Below are 22,085 nucleotides of genomic sequence, written 5' to 3' on the forward strand. Positions count from 1 at the left end.
GGGGGCTTCAGGAGGGTCTGGGCTGCCCGCCAGCTCCAGGCTGTCCCTAGACTTCAGTGGGGGGTGGGGAGTCAGTGCTGTTACCCTTTCCTTCCTGCTTGGTCTCCAGCCCAGAGTTTCCTTAGGCCCCGGCCTCCCTGGGCTCCCCACCCTACTCTACCTTAACCCTTTCCTCCCAGGGAAGGAGTGGCCGAGGTCCCCGTTCTCTTGGGACGCCTGGGAGAGGCGGTTGGGGGTAGGGGGGAGGTGGGGGTAAAGGGGAGAGATCCTTGTTCCAAATCTCAAAAAAGGGTGCCGGAAACCAATCCTCCCCTCCTTCCTCTTCCCCGTCCTTCCACTAGCAAGAGGGGAACGTGGAAGGAAACTAACTTTGACCCCTGGATTCTGGCTCTGGGCCCAAAACTTGGGTGGAAGGCAGAGGCCTCCGGGACCCTCCCCGCCCCCTCCTCCCCGCCCCGGCTCCCCCTCCCTCTTCTCCGCGCCCCTTTAAGCTATCCAGCAGACGGAGACAGAGTTGATCCAGGAGGGGCTGGCGGAGTGCTGGAGGGGGAAGGCTGGGGGCGGAGGGAAGGGCGGCAGGAGCCCGACCGGTCCCACCCCTAGCTACAACCCCGGGCAGGAAGAGCTCGTCGCGGTAGCAGCGGTCGAAGGGGACCAAGCTCCAGAGGGCGGGCGCCCGAGCCGTGCCGGGTGGGTCCCGCCGCCTGGAGGAAGGAGGCCGTGCGGGGGGCGCGCCGCGGGGAGGAGGGGGCGTGGCTTAGGCGCCTGGGGCTGGGGGCTGGGGCGCCTGCCGCACCGAGACCCGGGTGACACTATCGTCTTCTTCGTTCCAGGAGCGGGCGGGGCAGCCATGCTCCTGTCTGGGGGCGATCCTCCGGCGCAGGAATGGTTCATGGTGCAGACAAAATCGAAGCCTCGGGTGCAGCGGCAGCGTCTGCAAGTGCAGCGCATCTTTAGGGTCAAGCTGAACGCCTTCCAGAGCCGCCCGGACACCCCCTACTTCTGGCTACAGCTCGAGGGGCCCCGAGAGAACATGGGCAAAGCCAAGGTAAACAGCTTCTCCCCACCCCCACCCATCTCTTCCAGCCAGATCACTCTCTCCCCTTCCCCTGGGGAGATGGTGGTCCGCAGAGGCACCACCCACCCTGCCCCCGCCTGGATTTGGCAGTGTGGCAGGCAGGTAGTGGGCCATCCTCCTGCCTCGCCAGATCAGCCTGCGCTCCTTCCATGCCCGCTTCTTCCCTCTGGTTCCTTCCTTTCCTGCCCCACCCCTTCCCTACGTGTCACCTCTGTCCCTCAAGTGCACTGAGAGCACCTCCTCGGTGTGTGTCCCCCATGAGACTTCCCTGGCCAGGGCCCCAGCATCAGCAGTCCCACTTTTCCATCTGGGGAGCAACTCAAGGCGCTGTATTTCTGTGGCCTCTGCAACACACCTCTTTGTTCTCCACCAAGACTGAAAGGCCCAGGTCCTTCTGTCTCCTTTTAAGTCTCCTTAAATCCTGGGCTGCCCCTTGGAGCCTCTGAGTACTAGGACTGGAGGGGCCTTTAGAGATGCTTCTAGAGTGATACTGGCATTTTACAGATGAGGTACTGGTGGCCAGAGAGGGTAAGGGGCCTGGCTGAGTGCTCAGAGGCAGGTAGGTGAGGTGGTGGGGGTTGGACCAGAACCCAGGGCTCTGGGCTCCCTGCCCCACACTCTTGATGCCACTCAGCTTCTTGCAGGGGTTCAGAGTGGGGTGCAGCCCTCTTCCCAGATTCCCAGCCCTTGGAGATGGGTGGGAGTCTGGGAGGAGGGCTATGGGTTTTCAGATGAAAGGGCTTGCTATGTGGGGCTGGACCTTGGACAGGCCAGATCACAGTGCGCCTCTCTTGCAATCTCCCTGGCTTCTCTCACAAGCTTTTCCTCCCCTTGGGCCTGTCAGATTCCACTGTCCCCCAAGGTTTACCTCTTCCCTTAGATTCCTTTATCTTACTTCTTCTTTGTAGGAATGCCACAGGAATGCCACAGCCTCCCTCTGCCCCAGACCACCTTCCCCTTCACCATGCACACCTACTGCAGATGGGTTTATACCTATATCTTAATTGGTCAAGGCCATGGGTGGGGAGGCCCAGAACTCGGCCAGCCAGTCTGGTAGGCAGGCAGGCTGGGAAGTTCCTCCCTCAACCCCTCTGTGGAGCTGCTGGGTCAGCAGTTTTTCCAATTTTGACAGAGGTGCTAGGAGAGGGAAGGGGTGTCTTCCCAGAGAACATATGTGCTGGAGGCCTTGAGAGGAAGACATTTAGAAGCCGGGGTAGGGTAGGCTAACAAGAGGAGTGTTTTGGGTTCTTTGGGTTCTTAATCTTTTTGTTACTTTGAAAGGCAGCAGCTCACCCTCTTAGGGGACTCGCACTTTCTTTTTCTTTTTTTTTTTTTTGAGATGGAGTTTCACTCTGTTGCCCAGGCTGAAGTGCAATGGCGTGGTCTTGGCTCACTGCAACCTCCACCTCTGCCTCTTGTGTTCAAGTGATTCTCCTGCCTCAGCCTCCTGAGTAGCTGGGATTACAGGCACGTGCCACCATGCCCAGCTAATTTTTGTATTTTAGTAGAGATGAGGTTTCACCATGTTGGCCAGGTTGGTCTTGAACTCCTGGCCTCAGGTAATCCACCCGCCTTGGCCTCCCAAAGTGCTGGGATTACAGGCATGAACCACTGTGCCGGGCCAGGACTCACACTTTCGGAGGTACCCCCCCCCCCACCCCCTCCTTGCTCAAATCCTGGATTGGCTTCTCCAGGCCTACCTGCTCCATCTCCCTCTGCTGCTTCAGGGTTCTTCGGACCGCAGATCTCACACCTCAGGCTCCCACTGTAGGCCCAGCTAATGGAATCAGTGGCTCCCTTGATTCCTAGCCCTGTTCCTCCACTCCCCCTTTGTCTTCCCTTTGGGAAAGGCATTGTTGAAAAGTGGGAACCCAGCGTGAGGGGATTCTGGGTAGCTCCCTGCCTTATTGTACACAATGAGCATAAAGGAGACTTTGTTGGCAATTTGGAGAAGGAGGACAGGGAAGGTGGGGGGGGGTTAAAGTTTTGTCTCGGGGTTAGGGGATCTGGGTTTGATATGCTGTCACCAAGTTACAACCAAGATAGGAAGGGTATGGTGAGGAGAGTTTGAGACTGGGGTTTGCTACCTGTTAACTATTTGAACTGGGTGATCAGATCAAATAACTTATCCTCTCTTGAGCCATTTCCCTCATCTATGGAACAGACTATAATAATACCTGGTTCATGAAGAGTTTGTGAGAGTCTGCTGAAATCATGCATGTTACAATATTGTTATAAAATGTGGAGAGCTATAGAGTATAGATGTTAGCTACTATTGTTTTTGACTAGCTGCGTAACTTTGAGCAAGTCCTTTTCCCTCTCTGAGTCTCGATCTCCCTGTTTGTAAAGTGGAAGTCTTGGATTAAATGCTGTCTAAGGTCCAGCGATCTGACACATAAACATTTCCCAAGTGTAAGGATGTCTTGTGGTTCTCATAGGGAGGCAGCGTGGCTGGTCCCAATCTCAGCTGTAGGGACACAGAATCATGCACTTTGTTAATGGCATACTGAACATAGGCCAACAGGCAGAGAGGACTCTGGGAGACTATAGGTTGCAGGACTGGGGAAGGGCTGATGGTGAGGTGGCTTGTTGGGGTCTGAGGGGAGGAGGGGTCGAGAAGGATACAGGCTCATCTAGAGAAGGGCCTGAGTGTGTTTCTATGTGGTTGGTTTCTCAGGAAAATCTCTGTAAATCTTGAGTGCTTTAAAATTGTTTTGTTGTGGTGGGATTAAAAAACACTGAAGACAGGCTGGGCGCGGTGGCCCACGCCTGTAATCCTAGCACTTTGGGAGGCTGAGACGGGCGGATCATGAGGTCAGGAGATCGAGACCATCTTGGCTAACACGGTGAAACCCCGTTTTTACTAAAAATACAAAAAATTAGCCGGGCGTGTTGGCGGGCGCCTGTAGTCCCAGCTACTTGGGAGGCTGAGGCAGGAGAATGGCATGAACCTGGGAAGCGGAGCTTGCAGTGAGCCGAGATCGCGCCACTGCACTCCAACCTGGGAGACACAGCGAGACTCCGTCTCAAAAACAAACAAACAAACAAAAAAACACTGAAGACATTACTGTGAAACACATTCCCAGGCAGCAAAACAAACACTGGGGAGGCCTCTCTGAGGTGAAATCAGTGAGTGGAGAGGCGGGTTTTAGTAATGATCAGAAGAGGCCCGGGACAAGCCCTGCTCCACCCTTCTCCCCTTTGGCAATGAGGTGAGGATGGTGTGGGCGGCAGAGAAGAGAGGTGACCACTGCGGGAGGTGATGGGGAGGCTAAAGGCAGTGGTAGTGGGCAAGAGTACCTTCTGGAGACTGGGTTCTGGAGCTCTGGGACAGGGTGTGGCCTGCTGACATCTGGCTTGGCTGTCAGATGGAAGTTGAACTATCTTTGCTGCACACTAACTGTGAGCAGTACCCTGAGAGTTGGTTGCGGTCAGTGCCTGGAGTTGGCTCCTATGGACCCACTGTTAAAATTTCGGGAATTGTGCAAGCGAGTGGAGGAGTATTTACAGCCATGGTGGGAGTATTTATGCCACAGAAATTGGCAAATGCGACAAATCAAGGTTACCCCCCACCCCCAGCTGATTGTTAAACATTTACCAGGACACCTGCTTGTGTTGTGGGCACTGAATACTTCTTTTTCTTTAAACTTAAATTTTCTTTTATCAAAGTAATACACATTTGAAAAGTCCAATTATTAAAAAAGGCTTAGAAGAGCACACAGAGGTTCCCTGCCCCGGCCCTCCCAATTCCTCCTTCAGTAACCATCCCCACTGACAGTATTTGCTCTGGCATTTACGCATCTCCACATTTCTAAAAGAATATGTAGACACGGTTGTCTTTTAATTAATCGACGTTTGCTGCTATCTTTTTTTGGTCCTATTATCGTATGTGAGGATTTAGCTCCCTTTCACGGTCAGCCCCTCTTCTCAAGATAGTTCTGTCTCAATTATCTGCTAAATCTACATTTAGCATTGCCTCATTATGCCTTGCACATAGCGTTCACATCGAAGCACTGAAGTGTACTATGATTTTGTTTTCTTTCTTACTTTTTGGGTTTTACTGAGGTCATTGAGGTTAAGCACTCCTTGCTTTTCAATTTGCCTTTCTTTGTACCTATTGTTAATTCTTACCACTTCCAGTAGCCTCTCAGTACAGTTTTCTACAAGGTCAGTCTATCAGTTCAAGGTGTTCTTTTGGTTCTAACTTTTTTCTTGGCGCCGTCTCTCCTGTCTGGTCAGTTGCTTTCCAGGCTGACACAGCTGTCGTTCTTGGCATCCTTTGCCTTTTTTCTTTGCTAGATACTCATGTCCTGGACCTTGAAACTTTTTCTTTCTTGGGTTGATGGAACACATCCCTCTGTAGCCTCAAGTTAAAAAGACCTCAAGTTAAAAAGATGGTGCAGCAGCAAAGTGTATGCAGATGCCTGCTTTCAACATGCCTGTCTCTTGAGTCATACCCTCCAATCTGAACTAGCTGTCCTGTGTAATAACCATTGTCACCCTAAAACAGTGCCTGGCATATAGTCAAGAATTATTTGTCGAATCGATGAATAAATTCTGAGATTTCTCTTCACCGTCATCCTGGAGATGGTCTTTGCTTCTTTCTTACTTGGTTTCCTGGAAAACTGCTCTCCAGTGGCTTCCCGGGAAAAGTTTTACAGGAGGAAAAATGCTGAGGTTGCATGTCCACGTTGCATAGCCAAAGGATACTTGATTGAGAGCTTGGCTGATATTGAATTATAAAAGGAAAATTATTTTCCTTCAGAAATGTGAGGGTTGTGCTCCATTTGGAGGAGCCTGAAGCTGTTCTGGTCCCTGGTCATTTGTGTGAGATGTTTTTTTCTCTGGAAGTTGTCAGTTTTCCCCAATGTTCTGCAGTCTCCCAGTGAGGCCCCTTTGTGCGGTTCTGTTTTCCTCCATTGTCAGGCACTCTTGTTGTACTTAGGGGGCCTTCTATCTGGACACTCATGTTCCTCAGATCCGGGAAATGTGGGGAAATATTTAGTCGATGATTTCCTCTCCTGTGCTATCTCTGTCCTCTCTTTCTGGAAGTCCTCTGCTTTTCTTATGTTTTCTCCTCTTTTTCAACTTTAACTTTTTGTTCTGCTTTCTGAAGGTTTCCTTAATTTTATCTTTGAAGCCTTTTCTTGGGTCTTTCATTTCTGCCATCAAATTTTTAATGTCTAGAAGTCACTTATATTCTCTCTGTTAAAAAATAGTATCCTACGCTTTTTAAATCCAATTTGAAACGTATGTATTCTATTCTTGTTTAGTGTGTACCATATTCTTTGTTACCTCTCTGAGGATAGAAATGATAGTAAGCTTTTTGAAGTTTTCTTCTCCCCCCAGTTTCTCTTCTTTCAGGTTGCTTTTTTGTTTTCCTGTATGGTTTGTCCTCTGTGTTTCACGTTAGAAGTTTTCCTCGCAAGCCTGATAATCCTTGCATGATAAAGAGTGAAGGACAAAAAGCTGATTGGGAGTGGAGGCTGTGGGCAAGACTTGTTGGTTTTGAGCTTGATTGTAGAGAGATTTGCAGGTGCTGTTGGTTAGGGACCCCGTTTTGTGATCTTTAAGTCTCTGCTCTTGGGCTGGCCAGGTTTTCCAGAATGTATGCCTGCTTCCCTGGCCTGGAGGGTCAGGGTCTGGCTGCCAAGCAAATCTCTGAGTGGGAAGAATGAGTTTCTCTGCGTTTAGCTTGCATTGTATACATCATTCTTTGGCCCTCCTCACTCCCTCCATGTTTTTTTGTGTGGTGCTCACACCTTCGATTATGCTGATCAACCTCGACTCCTAAGACCTTGTTTTGTACTCCCTGGAGAACAGCCCTCCAGTGAGCGGGAAGGTACTTGCCAAGCCTGTGTGTGTGTGTGTGTGTGTGTGTGTGAATGTGTGTGTGTGAATGTGTGTGTGTGTGTGTATGTGTGTTGGGAGTGGTTGGGCTCTCAGATCTAACTGCTCCTCAAAGAACCTGGTTTTTCATGTTCCCCTTCACTTCCAATTCCAGAGTTTCTTGTTGTTTTCTGAGCCTTTTGAGTATCCTGCAGTGTAAATTGGGGTGGTTCTGGAAAGTAGACAATGAATGATAACTGACTTATGAGAAAGGAGAACCCTAAGTTAGGTGTTAAGTAATAAAGCACCTTGACAAGTACAGAATAATATTAAAATATGTCATATAAATGCTTTTATTTAACCCCCAAGTTGACTAACGACCTGTGGGTATTGGACAATATATTCTTACAAATACAGTGCTCTTTTTCTGTGTCCTTTTCTATTCTTCTGTATCATCTTTCTACCTGGTTGTTAGATGTTCCTGCCTCTTCTTCTCTACTTTTTCTCCTCTTGGAGGAAGAAGGTCTGGGTTGGCTTTAGGCAGGAAAGCTGTTCAGGTATTTTCAGGCTGTAAATGCCTGTTGTTTCCTTATCTTCTCTCCCTCTACAGTATAGACGGCATCATGGTGAAGACCCCCGACTGTGGAGCTAGAGTGCCTGAGTATCCCAGCCTACTAACTGTGTGATCTTGGACATATGGCCTTCCTTGCTCATCTAAAATGGGGATAATAGTATTTCCTTAAAGGGCAGAGAGAGGAATAAATAAGATAATGTGTGCAAAGTGCCTGACACATAATAAGCTCTCACTAAATATTAGTTCATATTTATTATTTTAAAAATTATCACAGTTCCTATATATTTCTTAATTTTAAAATATCGGGCCGGGCACGGTGGCTCACACCTGTAATCCCAGCACTTTAGGAGTCTGAGGCGGGTGGATCGCGTGAGGTCAAGAGTTCGAGACCAGCCTGACCAACACGGCAAAACCCCATCTCTACTAAAAATACAAAAATTAGCCGGGCGTGATGGTGCACATCTGTAATCCCAGCTACTCGGGAGGCTAAGGCAGGAGAATTTCTTGAACCTAGGAGGCGGAGGCTGCAGTGAGCCGAGATCACTCCAGTGGAAAAATTCTGGTATCAGAGCCTCTAGCTGTGCCACTGTACTCCAGCCTGGGTGACAGAGTGAGACTCTGCCTCAAAAAATAAAATAAAATAAAATAAAATAAAATAAAATAAAATAAAATAAAATATTGGACAGTTGATGGAACCATAAATATTCTAAGCTCTCTGCAGAAAGAGAAAGAAGCCACCCATAATCTTCTTCCCCAGCACATCTCTCCATTTTTCATGTTGTTTTCAGGTCATTGAAATGGGGGTGCATGGGGTGGGGAATATTTGTTAAGGTCTGAGACAGCCCACACCTGCTCAGATTTAACCTTGCTAGGCAGTGGGACCAGATGAGGTTGGGGTAGGAGGGGTTGGCTTGGGATGTCCATCACGTTTTGAGCTGGTTTTGAACTGATTGAAAAGAGGTTAGACATGTATTTCAGGCTCTGAGGAAGAAGTTGCAGGTCTGTGGCCTTGGCCAGGTGGAAGAGGGACACGTAGGCCTGAGCCGGGAAGGATGGCCCGGGGACTGAGCAGAGGCACCTGGGTGGTCTTCAGGATCGCTGCTGGAGATCCAAAATGGAGTATGGGACTGCCAGGGGAAAGCAGGAAGAGGGATGAGAGGGATGACTATCAAAGAAAGGGGATGTGGAGGGGCATGGGGGCATATAAAGTCCACATGGGGTGGCTGATTGGAGCGAGAGCTCATGGGACCACACAGATGGAACTCAGCCAGAGTGGAGAAACCCCAACCTCGCCCACCCCAGCCACTGCTAAAGATGGCGAGTGTGTGCCCTGTGAGCTCTGTGAACTCTAGGACTTGGTCTGCCCAGAAAGCCAGAGTTCTTCCTTCTCTTTAGCTATTGCGTGTATGTGCGGGTGCAGGGGTTCCCCTGGACACTGGCCCAGTGGCTTATCTCCTCCTCTGTTGCCTCTGGGCAACAGAGTTACTATGATTAGGGGTACAGGTTGTGTTAGAGGCATTCTGGAGGGGGATGAAGCTCGAGTCTCACATGATTACCCTGTAGTCACTGTGGTCTGCCAGAGGAGGTGGAAAAAATTCTAGTATCAGAGCCTCTAGCTCTGTGCCCTTGGGCAAGCTGCATAGCTCTTCTCAGCCTGCAAAATGGGAACAGGCTGTGCCAGGTGTCATCCTCAGTACTTTCTGTGTATTAATTCACTGAAGCTTCAGAGTGGCCCAATGAGGCAGGAACTATTACTGTTCCCATTTTACAGAGGAGGAACTGCAGGCATGGGGGCAGGCGTGTTGTGTGATTAATAACTTGCCACAGGTTGCATAGTTCCTAGCTTATGGAGGGTGCCCAGTAGTGTGCAGCCACTTTCTCCCCAGCTGTCACACAATTCAGGAATGCCAGACTGGGACTAGACCTCAGGAGCATCCAGTTTAACCTTTCTTTTTCTTGGTGAAGAGACTGCGGTGCTGAGAAGGTGATAGATGCCCCACAATTAACCTAATCAGTTGAGGTTGAGTTGGAGCTGCAACCTGGGTTCTTTCTCTCCTCTCTCCCAGGCTTCCCTGTTCTGTTGGTGTTCCCTGGAAAGAAATGGGTGTGTGAGGGTGCAGGACCAGGGAGAGAGTGGCTGGCCATGGGGGAGTCATTTGGCTCATGGTGGATGGGGGGTGGTAGTGGTGGGGCCACATGGTTAGTGAGGGGCTGGCCTTTTGGGTGGTGAGGGCAGATCCAGGGGCAGGCCCCTAACGGGCTGACTTCATTGTGTTCTCCCCATTGTGCCCAGGAATACCTGAAGGGCCTGTGCAGCCCAGAGCTGTGGAAAGAGGTTCGCTACCCACCGATCCTGCACTGTGCCTTCCTTGGGGCCCAAGGCCTCTTCCTGGACTGCCTCTGCTGGAGCACCCTTGCCTACCTGGTGCCTGGCCCCCCTGGCTCCCTGATGGTGGGCGGGCTGACTGAGTCTTTCATCATGACACAGAACTGGCTGGAGGAGCTGGTGGGGCGACTGCGCTGGGGCCCTGCCCCTCTGCTGACCCCCCGGGGGATCTGGGAGGCTGAGGTGACCCGGGCCTTTGGGGCCCTGGTCTGGATCCGTGGTGACCAGCATGCAGGGGACCTACTGCAGCTGCCCCCAGCGGTCCAGGAGCTGCTGCTGAGCCTGGTGCGGGATGCTGCAGGCAAGGAAGACATCATCGAGTGGCTCAGCCGCTTCGGCATCTCTGACTCCCACTCCGATCCGGAGGTTCTAATCTGCCCTCCCCAGCAGCAGAAGGAAGCCCCAGCCATGGTGTCCGTGGGAGAGAGTCCTGGACCCTTTGTGGACATGGGGACCCTCCAGAACAGGGGCCCAGAAAATTCAAAGAGATTATCTAGCCTGGGAGCCACTGGGTCCCTGATCCCAGCCCAGAGCACACCGCAGGAGGCAGCAAACCAGCTGGTACGGTAAGTTCTGGAGAATGAGCCTGGCTTCTCTGATCCTACCCCTGCTCCCCTACCCTAAGGAAATAGTAGTAGTTTGGGACCAAACTGGCCTTCCACCTTTTCAATGAACTTGGGCTTCCTCCAGGGTCGGTTCCAACAACCAAGATGGTATGGACAGTGCTCAAGAGGAAGGGTCAGTGCAAGCCACCAGCAGCCAGGACTCCACGAACCACACACAAGCCTTGTTGAAGCAAAGGCAGGTCCAGAAGATAGAAGATAAACTCCTCTTCCAACCTCCAGTATCAGCCCTGGGTGTGTGCCCACCCTGGAAGGCCTGGACCCCGGGGCCAGCCTTTGGGCCATTGTGGCCGGGGGCTATTGCTGCAACCTTCTGGAGGATCAATGAGCTGCATTCTCTACATCTGGCCTGGCTCCTGTCCCAGGCATGCTTCAATTTCCCCTTCTGGCAGAGACCTCTGGGCCCCATTCAGTTGAAGCTGCCAGGGCAGAATCCTTTGCCCTTAAATCTGGAGTGGAAGCAGAAGGAGCTGGCTCCTCTGCCTAGTGCAGAAAGCCCAGCTGGTAGACCAGATGGGGGGCTGGGAGGAGAAGCAGCCCTGCAGAATTGCCCAAGGCCAGAGATTTCCCCAAAAGTTACGAGTTTATTGGTGGTCCCTGGGAGCTCAGATGTAAAAGACAAAGTTAGCTTGGATCTCCCACAGATAGGGCCACCCTTGACCTCTACACCCCAACTACAGGCTGGAAGTGAGCCGGGGGATCAAGGGAGTATGCAGTTGGATTTTAACGGACTGGAAGAGGGACCCACTCCAGTGCTGCCAACAGGGCAAGGGAAGCCCGTGGCTCAAGGGGGGCTGACAGATCAGTCAGTACCTGGAGCTCAAACAGTGCCTGAAACTCTCAAAGTGCCCATGTCTGCAGCAGTGCCCAAAGCTGAAAATCCCCCCAGAACTCAAGTGCCATCTGCAGCTCCCAAAGTGCCTACATCTCGAATGATGCTGGCAGTGCACACAGAGCCTGCAGCTCCCGAAGTGCCTTTGGCTCCAACAAAGCCAACAGCTCAACTGATGGCCACAGCTCAAAAAACAGTTGTGAATCAACCAGTGTTGGTAGCTCAAGTGGAACCCACAACTCCAAAAACTCCCCAGGCTCAGAAGATGCCTGTAGCAAAAACATCACCTGCAGGTCCCAAAACACCCAAAGCTCAAGTCGGGCCTGCAGCTACAGTTTCCAAAGCACCTGCAGCTTCCAAAGCACCTGCAGCTCCCAAAGTACCTGTGACCCCCAGAGTCTCCAGAGCTCCCAAAACACCTGCAGCTCAGAAGGTGCCCACGGATGCAGGGCCAACCTTGGATGTAGCCAGACTTCTGAGTGAGGTCCAGCCTACATCAAGGGCTAGTGTCTCCTTACTGAAGGGCCAGGGGCAGGCTGGAAGGCAGGGTCCCCAGTCCAGTGGCACCTTGGCCCTCAGCAGTAAGCACCAGTTTCAGATGGAGGGGCTCCTGGGGGCTTGGGAGGGGGCCCCAAGGCAGCCACCTCGCCACCTGCAAGCGAACAGCACAGTGACCAGCTTCCAGAGGTACCACGAGGCCCTGAATACACCCTTCGAGCTGAACCTGTCAGGGGAACCTGGAAACCAGGGGTTGCGGCGAGTGGTCATCGATGGCAGCAGTGTGGCCATGGTGTGAGTAGTCACGGGTGTGGGGTGGGCTGGGGATGCTGTGGACCTGGGGCAGGGCATCCCTGGGGGACAGAATGTGGGCATCCCTTCCCAACCTTCCTATGGGCGACATGGGGAAGAGATGGGAGGGAAGTGGTCCATCCATGTTGAGTGGCTCCTGCGTGCCAGGCAGTGTGCATGGAATCCTCACAGCAGCCCTCAAGGGCAGGTTTCTGGTTTCCCTGTCTGATAGATGCTGAAGCAGGCTCAGAGGTGGGAAATCTTGCCCAAGATCCCTGAGCCAGCAAGGGGTCCAGCTGGCCTTTTGGCTCAGATGTGTCCACTGCCAAGGTCCATGCCCTTCCCAGGCCAGCTTTTAAACTTTTAGCCCAAACTTCAAGGCCCAGCACAGATTTCTTTTCCTGACCCTGCTGGCCCTTAGCGATTGCCCTTCCTCCACAGTACTTACTGCTGTAGAGGTGTTAGCATAAACATGTGCATGCCACATAATTTGCCACATGATAGAGTAGTTATCTGTGCAGAGCACACTCCCAGCACACTGTCGGTGGCCAAAGGAATTTTTGTTTGCTTTAAGCCCTCAACTGAGCTCTCTGAGTGGAGGGGCTGCCTTCTTCCTCTTGCCCTCAATGTCCCTACACACATGCGTACACACTGGTACATGCACACACACACACACGCGCGCGCACACACACAGAATTTCTGGCAGTGCCCTGCACCAAGTAGGTGCTCACAGAATGTCTGAGTATGGAGGGAAGGGGAGAGGGCATCATTGGTGTCCTTGGTGCTGGCATTGCTTGCTTGCTGCCCCAGGGCTGGCTCTGAGGGAGGAGTGGTGAGGCAGGGTCTTTCCTTGTCCCACGACCCCACAGGCATGGCCTGCAGCACTTCTTCTCCTGCCGAGGAATTGCCATGGCAGTGCAGTTTTTCTGGAACCGGGGACACCGAGAGGTCACTGTGTTTGTACCCACCTGGCAGCTGAAGAAGAACCGGAGGGTGAGAGGTGAGGTGTCCCCTGCCTGCCCAGCCTCCACAGTGTCACCAAGCTTTCTTCTCTCTGCCTTGCTGCCCCCACCCTCTGCCACCCCAGAGTGGCCATTTCCACTTAGCCCTCCCTTGACCATTTCTGTCTTCTGCCTTTCACCCCCAGAGAGCCACTTTCTGACGAAGCTACACTCGCTCAAGATGCTTTCAATCACACCCTCCCAGCTTGAGAATGGCAAGAAGATCACTACCTACGATTATAGGTGTGCCGGTCCCCAGGCCTGCCCTCCTGGGCTCAGGGAGTTGGGCCTGGCTGGTGTGTCAGGTGGAGTCCGGCCTGTCTTCTCTGGGGAAATGGAGGCAAACATGTTGGGGGTGTCGGTTGTGCAGAGGGTGGGGTGGAGCATGGGCATCTGTCAGCAGAGGGATGGGCACATTGAGGAAAGGGCTCGAGGTTGGCTCTCCCCAAGCCCGGAGTTGTTTCTGACTTTGGGACTCTGGAGTCCGTCTGCCTTAGCTAACAGGCATTCTTCCCCCATGACCTGTGAACATCAGAGAGGTTCCCCAGGATTTTGGGTGCCCGTTTCGGTTGAGGCTCATGTCTCCAGACTGCTTTAGTCTTTTCCTCCCTCGGAGCCCCGGCACCGGTGGAGGTCTGTGCATGGCTGTTGTGGATGGAGCCCTGGGCAGGGCTCTGGAAAAGGAGAGCCCTGAATGCCTAAACCCTGAATGCTTGCCTGCTTGTCAATCCTAAGCGCCCACTCCTCAGCATGGCTGCAGGACCTCTGTGCTCAGGGGAAGCCTGTGACCCTGCCTCTCTTAGGGCAGGGAAGGCCCAGGCATAGTCACTGGTCCTGGGTTGGAGTTGATGCTGGGCAGACAGAGATCTTGGTTTCACATAGGCAACTCTCATGCCAGGCAGGGAGAAGTTCTGTTTCTCCACACTCTTCCCAAGACCTGGCACCCAACCAGGCCTGGGAAGGGCTGGGCAGAGAACCTCACGCATCCCTCCTTGTAGAGCTGGTCCCCTCCATTGAGTCTTTAAGTGCCTTTAAGTTCAGGCGTGGGTTTGATGGAAGATGGCTTTTCCGCAGACCGTCCCTCTGCTGGGCACTTGAAGAATAGCATGCTTTGGGGAGCCCGAATGGAAAGTTTCAGGGACTACTGAGAAGTAGGTAGCCTTTGCTTTCTTTCCTGGTCACAGCCCTCTTTAGAGGAGAGGTGATCCTTGGAAAAGTGGATTTGTTTATTCAGGTATGTGTGCTTATATGTGTTAGCGTATATATGTCTGTATGTCCTGGAATGTATATGAATATTATGCATTGGTGAAGCATTATAATGGAATATTTGTGTGTGTGCTGTGTGGCCGGCACTTACTTAGACACTTAAAAGTATTATCTCATTCAGTTTAATCCTCACAGCAACATGGGGTAGGTATTTTATCTCTGTTTTACAGATGCAAAAAAACGGAAGCAGTAAATACACCTGTGTGAATGTGGACGAATGTGAGTTTCTGTGTCTGTGCATGTCTACGTATGTGCCTATGCGTATAACAGGGGCGTGTGTTTGTATATACATCTGGGAATGCGTGCATCCAAGGTCACCCTTGGATGACCTTGATCCCTATCAGTGATCTCACATGGCTGCATAGAGAAGGGGATGGGCTCGGGGGTCCTGGATTTCTGAGTAGGAAGGGCAGTGTCTTTGTCTGACACACCTCAATGGGAAGCTGCAAGTTCATTTTCCCAGATGACCCAGGAAGTGAGGGGGCTAGTTACTGGGTCATTAGTGACTTCCCCTCTCCCTGCAGGTTCATGGTAAAGCTGGCAGAGGAGACAGATGGCATCATTGTCACCAATGAGCAGATTCACATCCTGATGAATAATTCCAAGAAACTGATGGTCAAAGATCGGTAAGATGGTCCCCAGAGGCTTGAGCCATTCCTTCCCCTTGGATGTCAGGCAGCCCCTGGCATGGGAGAGATTAGGGCTGGAAGAGAGGCCTTGGAGTAGTGCCCACCAGCACCTGCCAGGATGTGGGTCTCAGCCCCATGGAGAAGCCAGGCGACAACAGGGTGTGGGTGGGTCAAGGGCTCACAGTGACTGTGCCTCTTCTCCCCCTGGGCCCAGCTTGCTGCCTTTCACCTTTGCGGGGAATCTCTTCATGGTGCCTGATGACCCCCTGGGCCGTGATGGCCCCACCTTGGATGAGTTTCTGAAGAAGCCAAACAGGTAATAGGTCAGGCCTCCCCAGCCTCCCAGGCCCTCCTGGGGCTGATCGGAAACTTCCCCTTAGTGTTGGCCAACATCTAGTGCGTAATAATGATCAGAGTGATCTGACTTTTTCATGTCTTTATACTTGTGCCACATGTTTATGTGTTCATAAACCACTTACAGTAAGTTTTAATACATACATGAAAGCACATATGTAGAATGTAGTTTTAACATTCTACATGCATCCTTCCAAACTGGCATTTGTGCTCAATGATTTATTAGTTTTTTCAGATGTATCCTATGCTAATTCATGTAGCTCTGTTTAATGGTCATATAGTGTTCCATTACATGAGTACCCAAAAGATTTTTCTGTTTTCTTGTTGAGGGCCATTTGACCACTTCCATTATATGCTTTTGGGTCCGAGGCTGCAGTGAACAGCCTTGCTCTTATTCTTTGTATCCAAGGGAAGCTGTGTCTAGAGTATTCACCAAGTAGGATTTTTTCTATGTTTATCGTCTCATTCGATCCTCACAACTTGAGTTATATGTAAATGACCACTGTCTTCATTTTATAGATGAGGAATCTGTGACTCAAGTGACTTTTCCAAGGTCACATTGCTGGTGCCAGCACAATTGGTTTGCAGTAACTTGGATCCTCTGCTGCCCACCTGCCAGTTCCCTAGGCCCAGCAGGGGACCTTTGTCAGGATCTTCTGGGCAGAGCTCTGCTTCCTGGGGCCAGATCCCCCAGTCTTACCTTGCCAATTTGGAAAAAAGTGATGTGGATGAGGTTTGTCAGCTGTGTCCTCACAAGCTCCTTGTCAGGCTCTCCTTCACTTTGGTGACACTGCCCCCTCCTTTTCCAGGATTGCTCATCCTGGGTTAGGCTGGAAGCCGCCAGTCATCTCTTATCAAACCACTGGCTTACAGCTAGTTTAAATGTTACTTGGTCAGTGAAGTTTTGATTGGATGAGCCTTCAAGGCACAAATGAACCTCTAATATTGGGGGTCTGGCCCATGCATGAGGTAGAGGAAGTGTTTATAGGCAGGGGCCCAATTGTGCCTATGCCATGCAAGTTGTTGGCACTTGGCCCAGCCTCAGGACACTTTGGAATGGGGTTTCCACAGAGGTGCTTTCCCTTTGGAGGATTGCTCACGACGGGGCTGCCCTTCCCTCTTCCATCTGTTTTGGTGTAGGTTGGACACTGACATTGGCAACTTCCTGAAGGTGTGGAAGACCCTTCCTCCCAGCTCAGCCAGTGTCACTGAGCTGAGTGATGACGCTGACTCTGGGCCCCTGGAGAGTCTGCCGAATATGGAAGAAGTCAGGGAAGAGAAGGAGGAGAGGCAGGATGAGGAGCAGAGACAGGGGCAGGGCACACAGAAGGTGGCTGAGGAGGACGATCTTGACTCTTCGCTGGCGTCAGTGTTCAGGGTGGAGTGCCCGTCCCTTTCGGAGGAGATCCTGCGGTGCCTCAGCCTCCATGATCCCCCCGATGGGGCCCTGGACATCGACCTCCTGCCAGGGGCAGCTTCTCCCTACCTAGGCATCCCCTGGGATGGAAAGGCTCCCTGCCAGCAGGTTCTTGCCCACCTGGCCCAGCTCACCATCCCCAGCAACTTCACTGCACTCTCCTTCTTCATGGGCTTCATGGACTCCCACAGGGATGCCATCCCTGACTATGAAGCCCTAGTGGGCCCCCTGCACAGCCTCCTCAAGCAGAAGCCTGACTGGCAGTGGGACCAGGAGCATGAGGAGGCCTTCCTGGCCCTGAAGCGAGCCCTGGTGTCTGCCCTCTGCCTGATGGCCCCCAACTCCCAGCTGCCCTTCCGCCTGGAGGTGACCGTGAGCCACGTGGCCCTGACGGCCATCCTCCATCAGGAGCACTCAGGGAGGAAGCACCCCATAGCCTATACCTCAAAACCCCTCCTCCCTGACGAGGAGAGCCAGGGCCCCCAGTCAGGGGGAGACAGCCCCTATGCTGTTGCCTGGGCCCTCAAGCATTTTTCCCGCTGCATTGGAGACACCCCGGTGGTCCTGGACCTTTCCTATGCCTCCCGGACCACTGCGGACCCTGAGGTGCAGGAGGGCCGCAGGGTTTCCAAAGCTTGGTTGATCCGATGGTCCCTCTTGGTTCAGGACAAAGGCAAGAGGGCCCTGGAATTGGCCCTCCTCCAGGGCCTGCTGGGGGAGAACCGCCTGCTCACCCCCGCGGCCTCCATGCCTCGCTTCTTCCAGGTTCTGCCGCCTTTCTCTGACCTGTCCACGTTCGTCTGCATCCACATGTCTGGCTACTGCTTCTACCGTGAGGATGAGTGGTGTGCTGGCTTTGGTCTCTATGTTCTATCGCCCACCAGCCCCCCTGTCTCCCTTTCCTTCTCATGCTCCCCTTACACGCCAACCTATGCCCACCTGGCAGCCGTGGCCTGCGGCCTGGAGCGCTTTGGCCAGTCCCCACTCCCAGTGGTTTTCCTCACTCACTGCAACTGGATCTTCAGCCTCCTGTGGGAGCTCCTGCCCCTCTGGAGGGCTCGGGGCTTCCTCTCCTCTGATGGGGCTCCACTCCCTCACCCAAGCCTGCTCTCCTACATTATATCCCTCACCTCTGGCCTCTCATCCCTTCCGTTTATCTACCGAACCTCCTACCGGGGCTCTCTGTTTGCTGTGACAGTGGACACCCTGGCCAAGCAGGGTGCCCAGGGGGGTGGGCAGTGGTGGAGTTTGCCAAAGGATGTGCCAGCCCCTACAGTGAGTCCCCATGCTATGGGCAAGAGGCCCAATTTGCTGGCATTACAGCTGAGTGACAGCACCCTGGCCGATATCATTGCCAGGCTGCAGGCTGGGCAGAAACTGTCTGGCTCCTCACCGTTTAGTTCTGCCTTTAACTCACTCAGCCTCGACAAGGAGAGTGGCCTGCTTATGTTCAAGGGAGATAAGAAGCCCAGGGTCTGGGTAGTCCCGACGCAACTCCGGAGGGATCTGATTTTCTCTGTGCATGACATTCCCTTGGGGGCCCACCAGAGGCCCGAAGAGACCTACAAGAAGTTGCGTTTGCTGGGGTGGTGGCCTGGGATGCAGGAGCATGTGAAAGATTACTGCAGGAGCTGCTTGTTCTGCATCCCCCGAAATCTCATAGGCAGCGAGTTGAAGGTTATTGAGTCCCCATGGCCCCTCAGGTCGACCGCCCCCTGGTCGAACCTGCAGATCGAGGTGGTGGGCCCGGTCACCATAAGTGAAGAGGGCCATAAGCATGTACTTATTGTGGCTGACCCAAACACCAGGTGGGTGGAGGCATTCCCCCTGAAGCCCTACACACACACGGCTGTGGCCCAGGTGCTGCTTCAGCATGTGTTTGCAAGATGGGGTGTTCCTGTGAGGCTGGAGGCAGCCCAGGGGCCCCAGTTTGCCCGGCACGTCCTTGTGAGCTGTGGGCTGGCCCTGGGAGCCCAGGTGGCCTCCCTGAGTAGGGACCTCCAGTTCCCCTGCCTGACGAGCTCAGGGGCCTACTGGGAATTCAAGAGGGCCCTCAAGGAGTTCATCTTCCTGCATGGGAAGAAGTGGGCGGCCTCCCTGCCTTTGTTGCACCTGGCCTTCAGGGCCTCCTCCACTGATGCCACACCGTTCAAGGTCCTGACCGGGGGTGAGTCAAGGCTCACGGAGCCCCTGTGGTGGGAGATAAGCAGCGCAAACATTGAAGGGCTCAAGATGGACGTCTTCCTGCTACAGCTGGTGGGGGAGCTGCTGGAGCTCCACTGGAGGGTGGCTGACAAGGTGAGTGAAAAGGCCGAGAACAGGCGTTTCAAGCGGGAGAGCCAGGAGAAGGAGTGGAATGTGGGTGACCAAGTCCTCTTGCTGTCCCTCCCCAGGAATGGCAGCAGTGCCAAATGGGTGGGTCCCTTCTATATCGGGGACCGGCTGAGCCTGTCACTCTATAGGATATGGGGCTTCCCAACCCCAGAGAAGCTGGGGTGCATCTATCCCAGCAGTCTGATGAAGGCCTTTGCCAAGAGTGGCACCCCCCTGTCCTTCAAGGTCTTGGAGCAGTGAGCGGGAGCAGCGGGGGTGCCCCCTGCCCCAGGGCCGTGGGTTTCTGCTGCTAGGCCTCCCGCTGTCCCAGCAGTGCTCTCAGTCCACTGGGGGCCCTCAGTTGTGCCTTTTGTAGAGAAGTTGCTTCATAAAGCTTTGCTGAATTGCCTTGAACTAGGGACCAGCATCCGCATGGAAACATCCCCAGTTTGGGGTACTTGGAGAATTTGCCAAAGGCTGTCAGATATGGGTCCCTGGCAGTTTTACACTGGGAAATAGAGTGCTCCTCTAGGCTATACCAGGCTCAGTGTCTTTTCCCCAAGTATCCTCTTTCCCCTTCACATGTAGGTGTGTGGTGGTGTGCACACACACACTCACGAAAGAATCTATCTTGGCCATGAAACTGTGGCTGTTGACCTTGGAATTGGAACCACAGTCCTTTCCCATACAGAAACCCCAAATGTGGGCTCCTCCCTCCAACCTGTTCTTCTGGGGACCCTTTGCCCTTAGAGCTGTCACAGATGACATAAACCTGGGCAGGCTGTGGGGAGGCTGCTGCCTCCTAGCCTCACGGTCAGCTTTCTTAAGCCAGGTGTGGCCTGCACAGCTGTCAGGGCAGGGCTGGCCATCCTCCCAGGCCTCAAGGGCAGTGTCTTGGAGCGGGAGGATGGCCAGCCACAAGCCACCAGCTTGTCAGCATGGGAAGGGCAAGGGGGAAATGGGTTGGCCTACCTCATTTGACTCCAGCCAATGGAGACAATTCCTGACCCCTGCTTTGATGGTGTTGACCCCACAGGAATCAAGGATCTTGATGCCAAGTGTGGCATCTCTACCTGAAGAGCTGCTTCTGTTAGACCCAGGGGCCCTGGCCTCTGTTTTAAGGGGGGAGGGCGTCTGCAACAAGAGTGGCACACGGCGAAGTGCTGGCATGGCTCTACCTCCCAACCCCTCCCAACCCCATCCCAAAGCCTACAGCCCTCTGCTCCTTCTACCTCCACTGTATCCTGCATCCCAGACCCTACAGATTGTGTGATTGCTTCATCTGTATCACCCCCCGAGTCCTGTGGACCTGCCTTCTGTGTAGAGCAAAACCCAGGCTCCCTCACAGCCATTCTTTGCAGAGATCACCCTTGCAGTGAGCGTGAGTTCCTTCCAGGTGTGTGCGCGTACACTCACCCTCTGAATTGCTGCCACTGCCAAGGAAGTGGGCTCCAGGTGAAGGCCAGTGCCACGTCACTCTGGCTGGCCTTCTGAGTAGTTTCATTTCTCCAGAAGCTGAGCCAGTCTCCTGGTCTAGCCCAGGTTGCCAGAACTCTTGGCATTGCAGAGTGCTAGAGCCAGTGGAGAACTTGCCAACTTGATTGTTTTACAGCAGAGGAAAGAGGATCACAGAGGGAAAGTGATTCACCCAACGTCACACAGCGAGTTCATGGCTGAGCTGAGACCAGGATAAAGCTTCCTGACTCCCAGTTCACCATGAAAAGGGTTCTGGCAACAGGTTCAAGCTGGAGAATCCTTCAAAATGCTACACCCACATTCTCTCCAACTCTTCATCTCCCTGATCTTCCAGACAAACTACCTGGGTGTTGCCCTTAAACCATTTCTAGCTGTTAATCCTGTCCAGAAAAATGATTGAGTGATAGCTGAGAAGTGGAAAGTGTGGGATTTTTGGCAGGTGCTCTCTTTCCTCCGCCCCCCGCGCCATTCTTTCTCTTCCTCCTCTCTGTAATGGTATGTCCAGCCTCACTCTCCCTCCCTGGTGCTGTATGCGTTCCCCCTGTTAGCTACATTTATGATCACATACCCTTCTTTTAAGTGAATTTTTTTCATTTGATTTGTCAATAAACGAATCAAACTGGAGCTGATGTCCAGTTCTTTGTTTAGCTTCAGTCTCAATTGTGGGAATGAGGAGTGTGGGGCAGTCATGGGGTATGGCTGCTATATGTTTCCTAGATAAACTTGCAGATTTGAAGAAAAGTACCTTTTCCAGACCATCTGCCCCAAGCTCTTACTGTACAGATGAAGAGACCAGGGCCCAGAGGGTGATATGCTTAAGGCTCCATAGCTGCTTCATGGCAGGGCTGGAAGGAGAGTCCCACCTCTGGGCTTCCAAGCTGGTACCCTTGGCAGTTAATGTCTTGGAAGTGGGCAGGGTTGGAATGAAAACGAGTGATGAGGCAGGGCACGGTGGCTCATGCCTGTTATGCCAGCACTTTGGGAGGCCGAGGTGGGTGGATCTCTTGAGGCCAGGAATTCAAGACTAGCCTGGCCAACATGGCGAAACCCCCTCTCTACTAAAAATACAAAAATCAGCTGGGTGTGGTGTCAGGCACCTGTAAACTCGGGAGGCTGAGGCAGGAGAATTGCTTGGACCCGGGAGGCGGAGGTTGCAGTGAGCTGAGATCACACCACTGCACTCCAGCCTGGGTGACAGAGTGAGACTCCATCTCAAAAAGAAAAGAGAAAGAAGGAAAGAAAGAAAGAAGGAAAGAAGGAAGGAAGGAAGGGAGGAAAGAAAGAAAGAAAGAAAATAAATGAATGATGAGAGAATGGTGTTAGTGCTGAACCAGCTTCATTTTACTGGAAAAATTATAGACCTAGGTTTGCATCTATATTTGCTACCTATGCAGGCTGTTTCCTGAGGCCTCAGTTTCCCCATCTGTAAAACACAGGGTAACAATTCCTAATTTATGAGATGGTTCAAGGATTACATGAAGTAATCTGTTTGAAGAGGCTAGTATGGCTTGGGATGGA

The 22,085-nt window shown here is 52.7% G+C and overlaps 1 protein-coding gene across 1 annotated transcript; it reads left to right on the forward strand.

The window, feature by feature from the left end:
* The first annotated feature begins 502 nt into the window (after positions 1-502).
* Positions 503-21,191, forward strand: NYNRIN (NYN domain and retroviral integrase containing). The gene is made up of 9 exons (XM_016925935.4): positions 503-690; positions 834-1,048; positions 9,775-10,433; positions 10,558-12,114; positions 12,981-13,111; positions 13,259-13,355; positions 14,903-15,004; positions 15,222-15,323; positions 16,502-21,191. Exons 2-9 carry the CDS (start codon positions 851-853, stop codon positions 19,350-19,352), a joined length of 5,697 nt encoding a protein of 1,898 aa, XP_016781424.4. The 5' UTR covers positions 503-690; positions 834-850; the 3' UTR covers positions 19,353-21,191.
* The last annotated feature ends 894 nt before the right edge of the window (positions 21,192-22,085 follow it).

Source organism: Pan troglodytes, chromosome 15 (assembly GCF_028858775.2).
Source record: "Pan troglodytes isolate AG18354 chromosome 15, NHGRI_mPanTro3-v2.0_pri, whole genome shotgun sequence".
In the NCBI taxonomy this organism is placed as follows: Eukaryota; Metazoa; Chordata; class Mammalia; order Primates; family Hominidae; genus Pan; species Pan troglodytes.

Bases quoted from the DNA above. Each gene is read 5' to 3' on its own strand.
- NYNRIN (XM_016925935.4), top strand. From the start codon at position 851: ATGCTCCTGTCTGGGGGCGATCCTCCGGCGCAGGAATGGTTCATGGTG. The intron at 1,049-9,774 runs GTAAACAGCTTC...CATTGTGCCCAG, and splicing joins AGAACATGGGCAAAGCCAAG to GAATACCTGAAGGGCCTGTG. The intron at 13,112-13,258 runs GTGAGGTGTCCC...TTTCACCCCCAG, and splicing joins GAAGAACCGGAGGGTGAGAG to AGAGCCACTTTCTGACGAAG.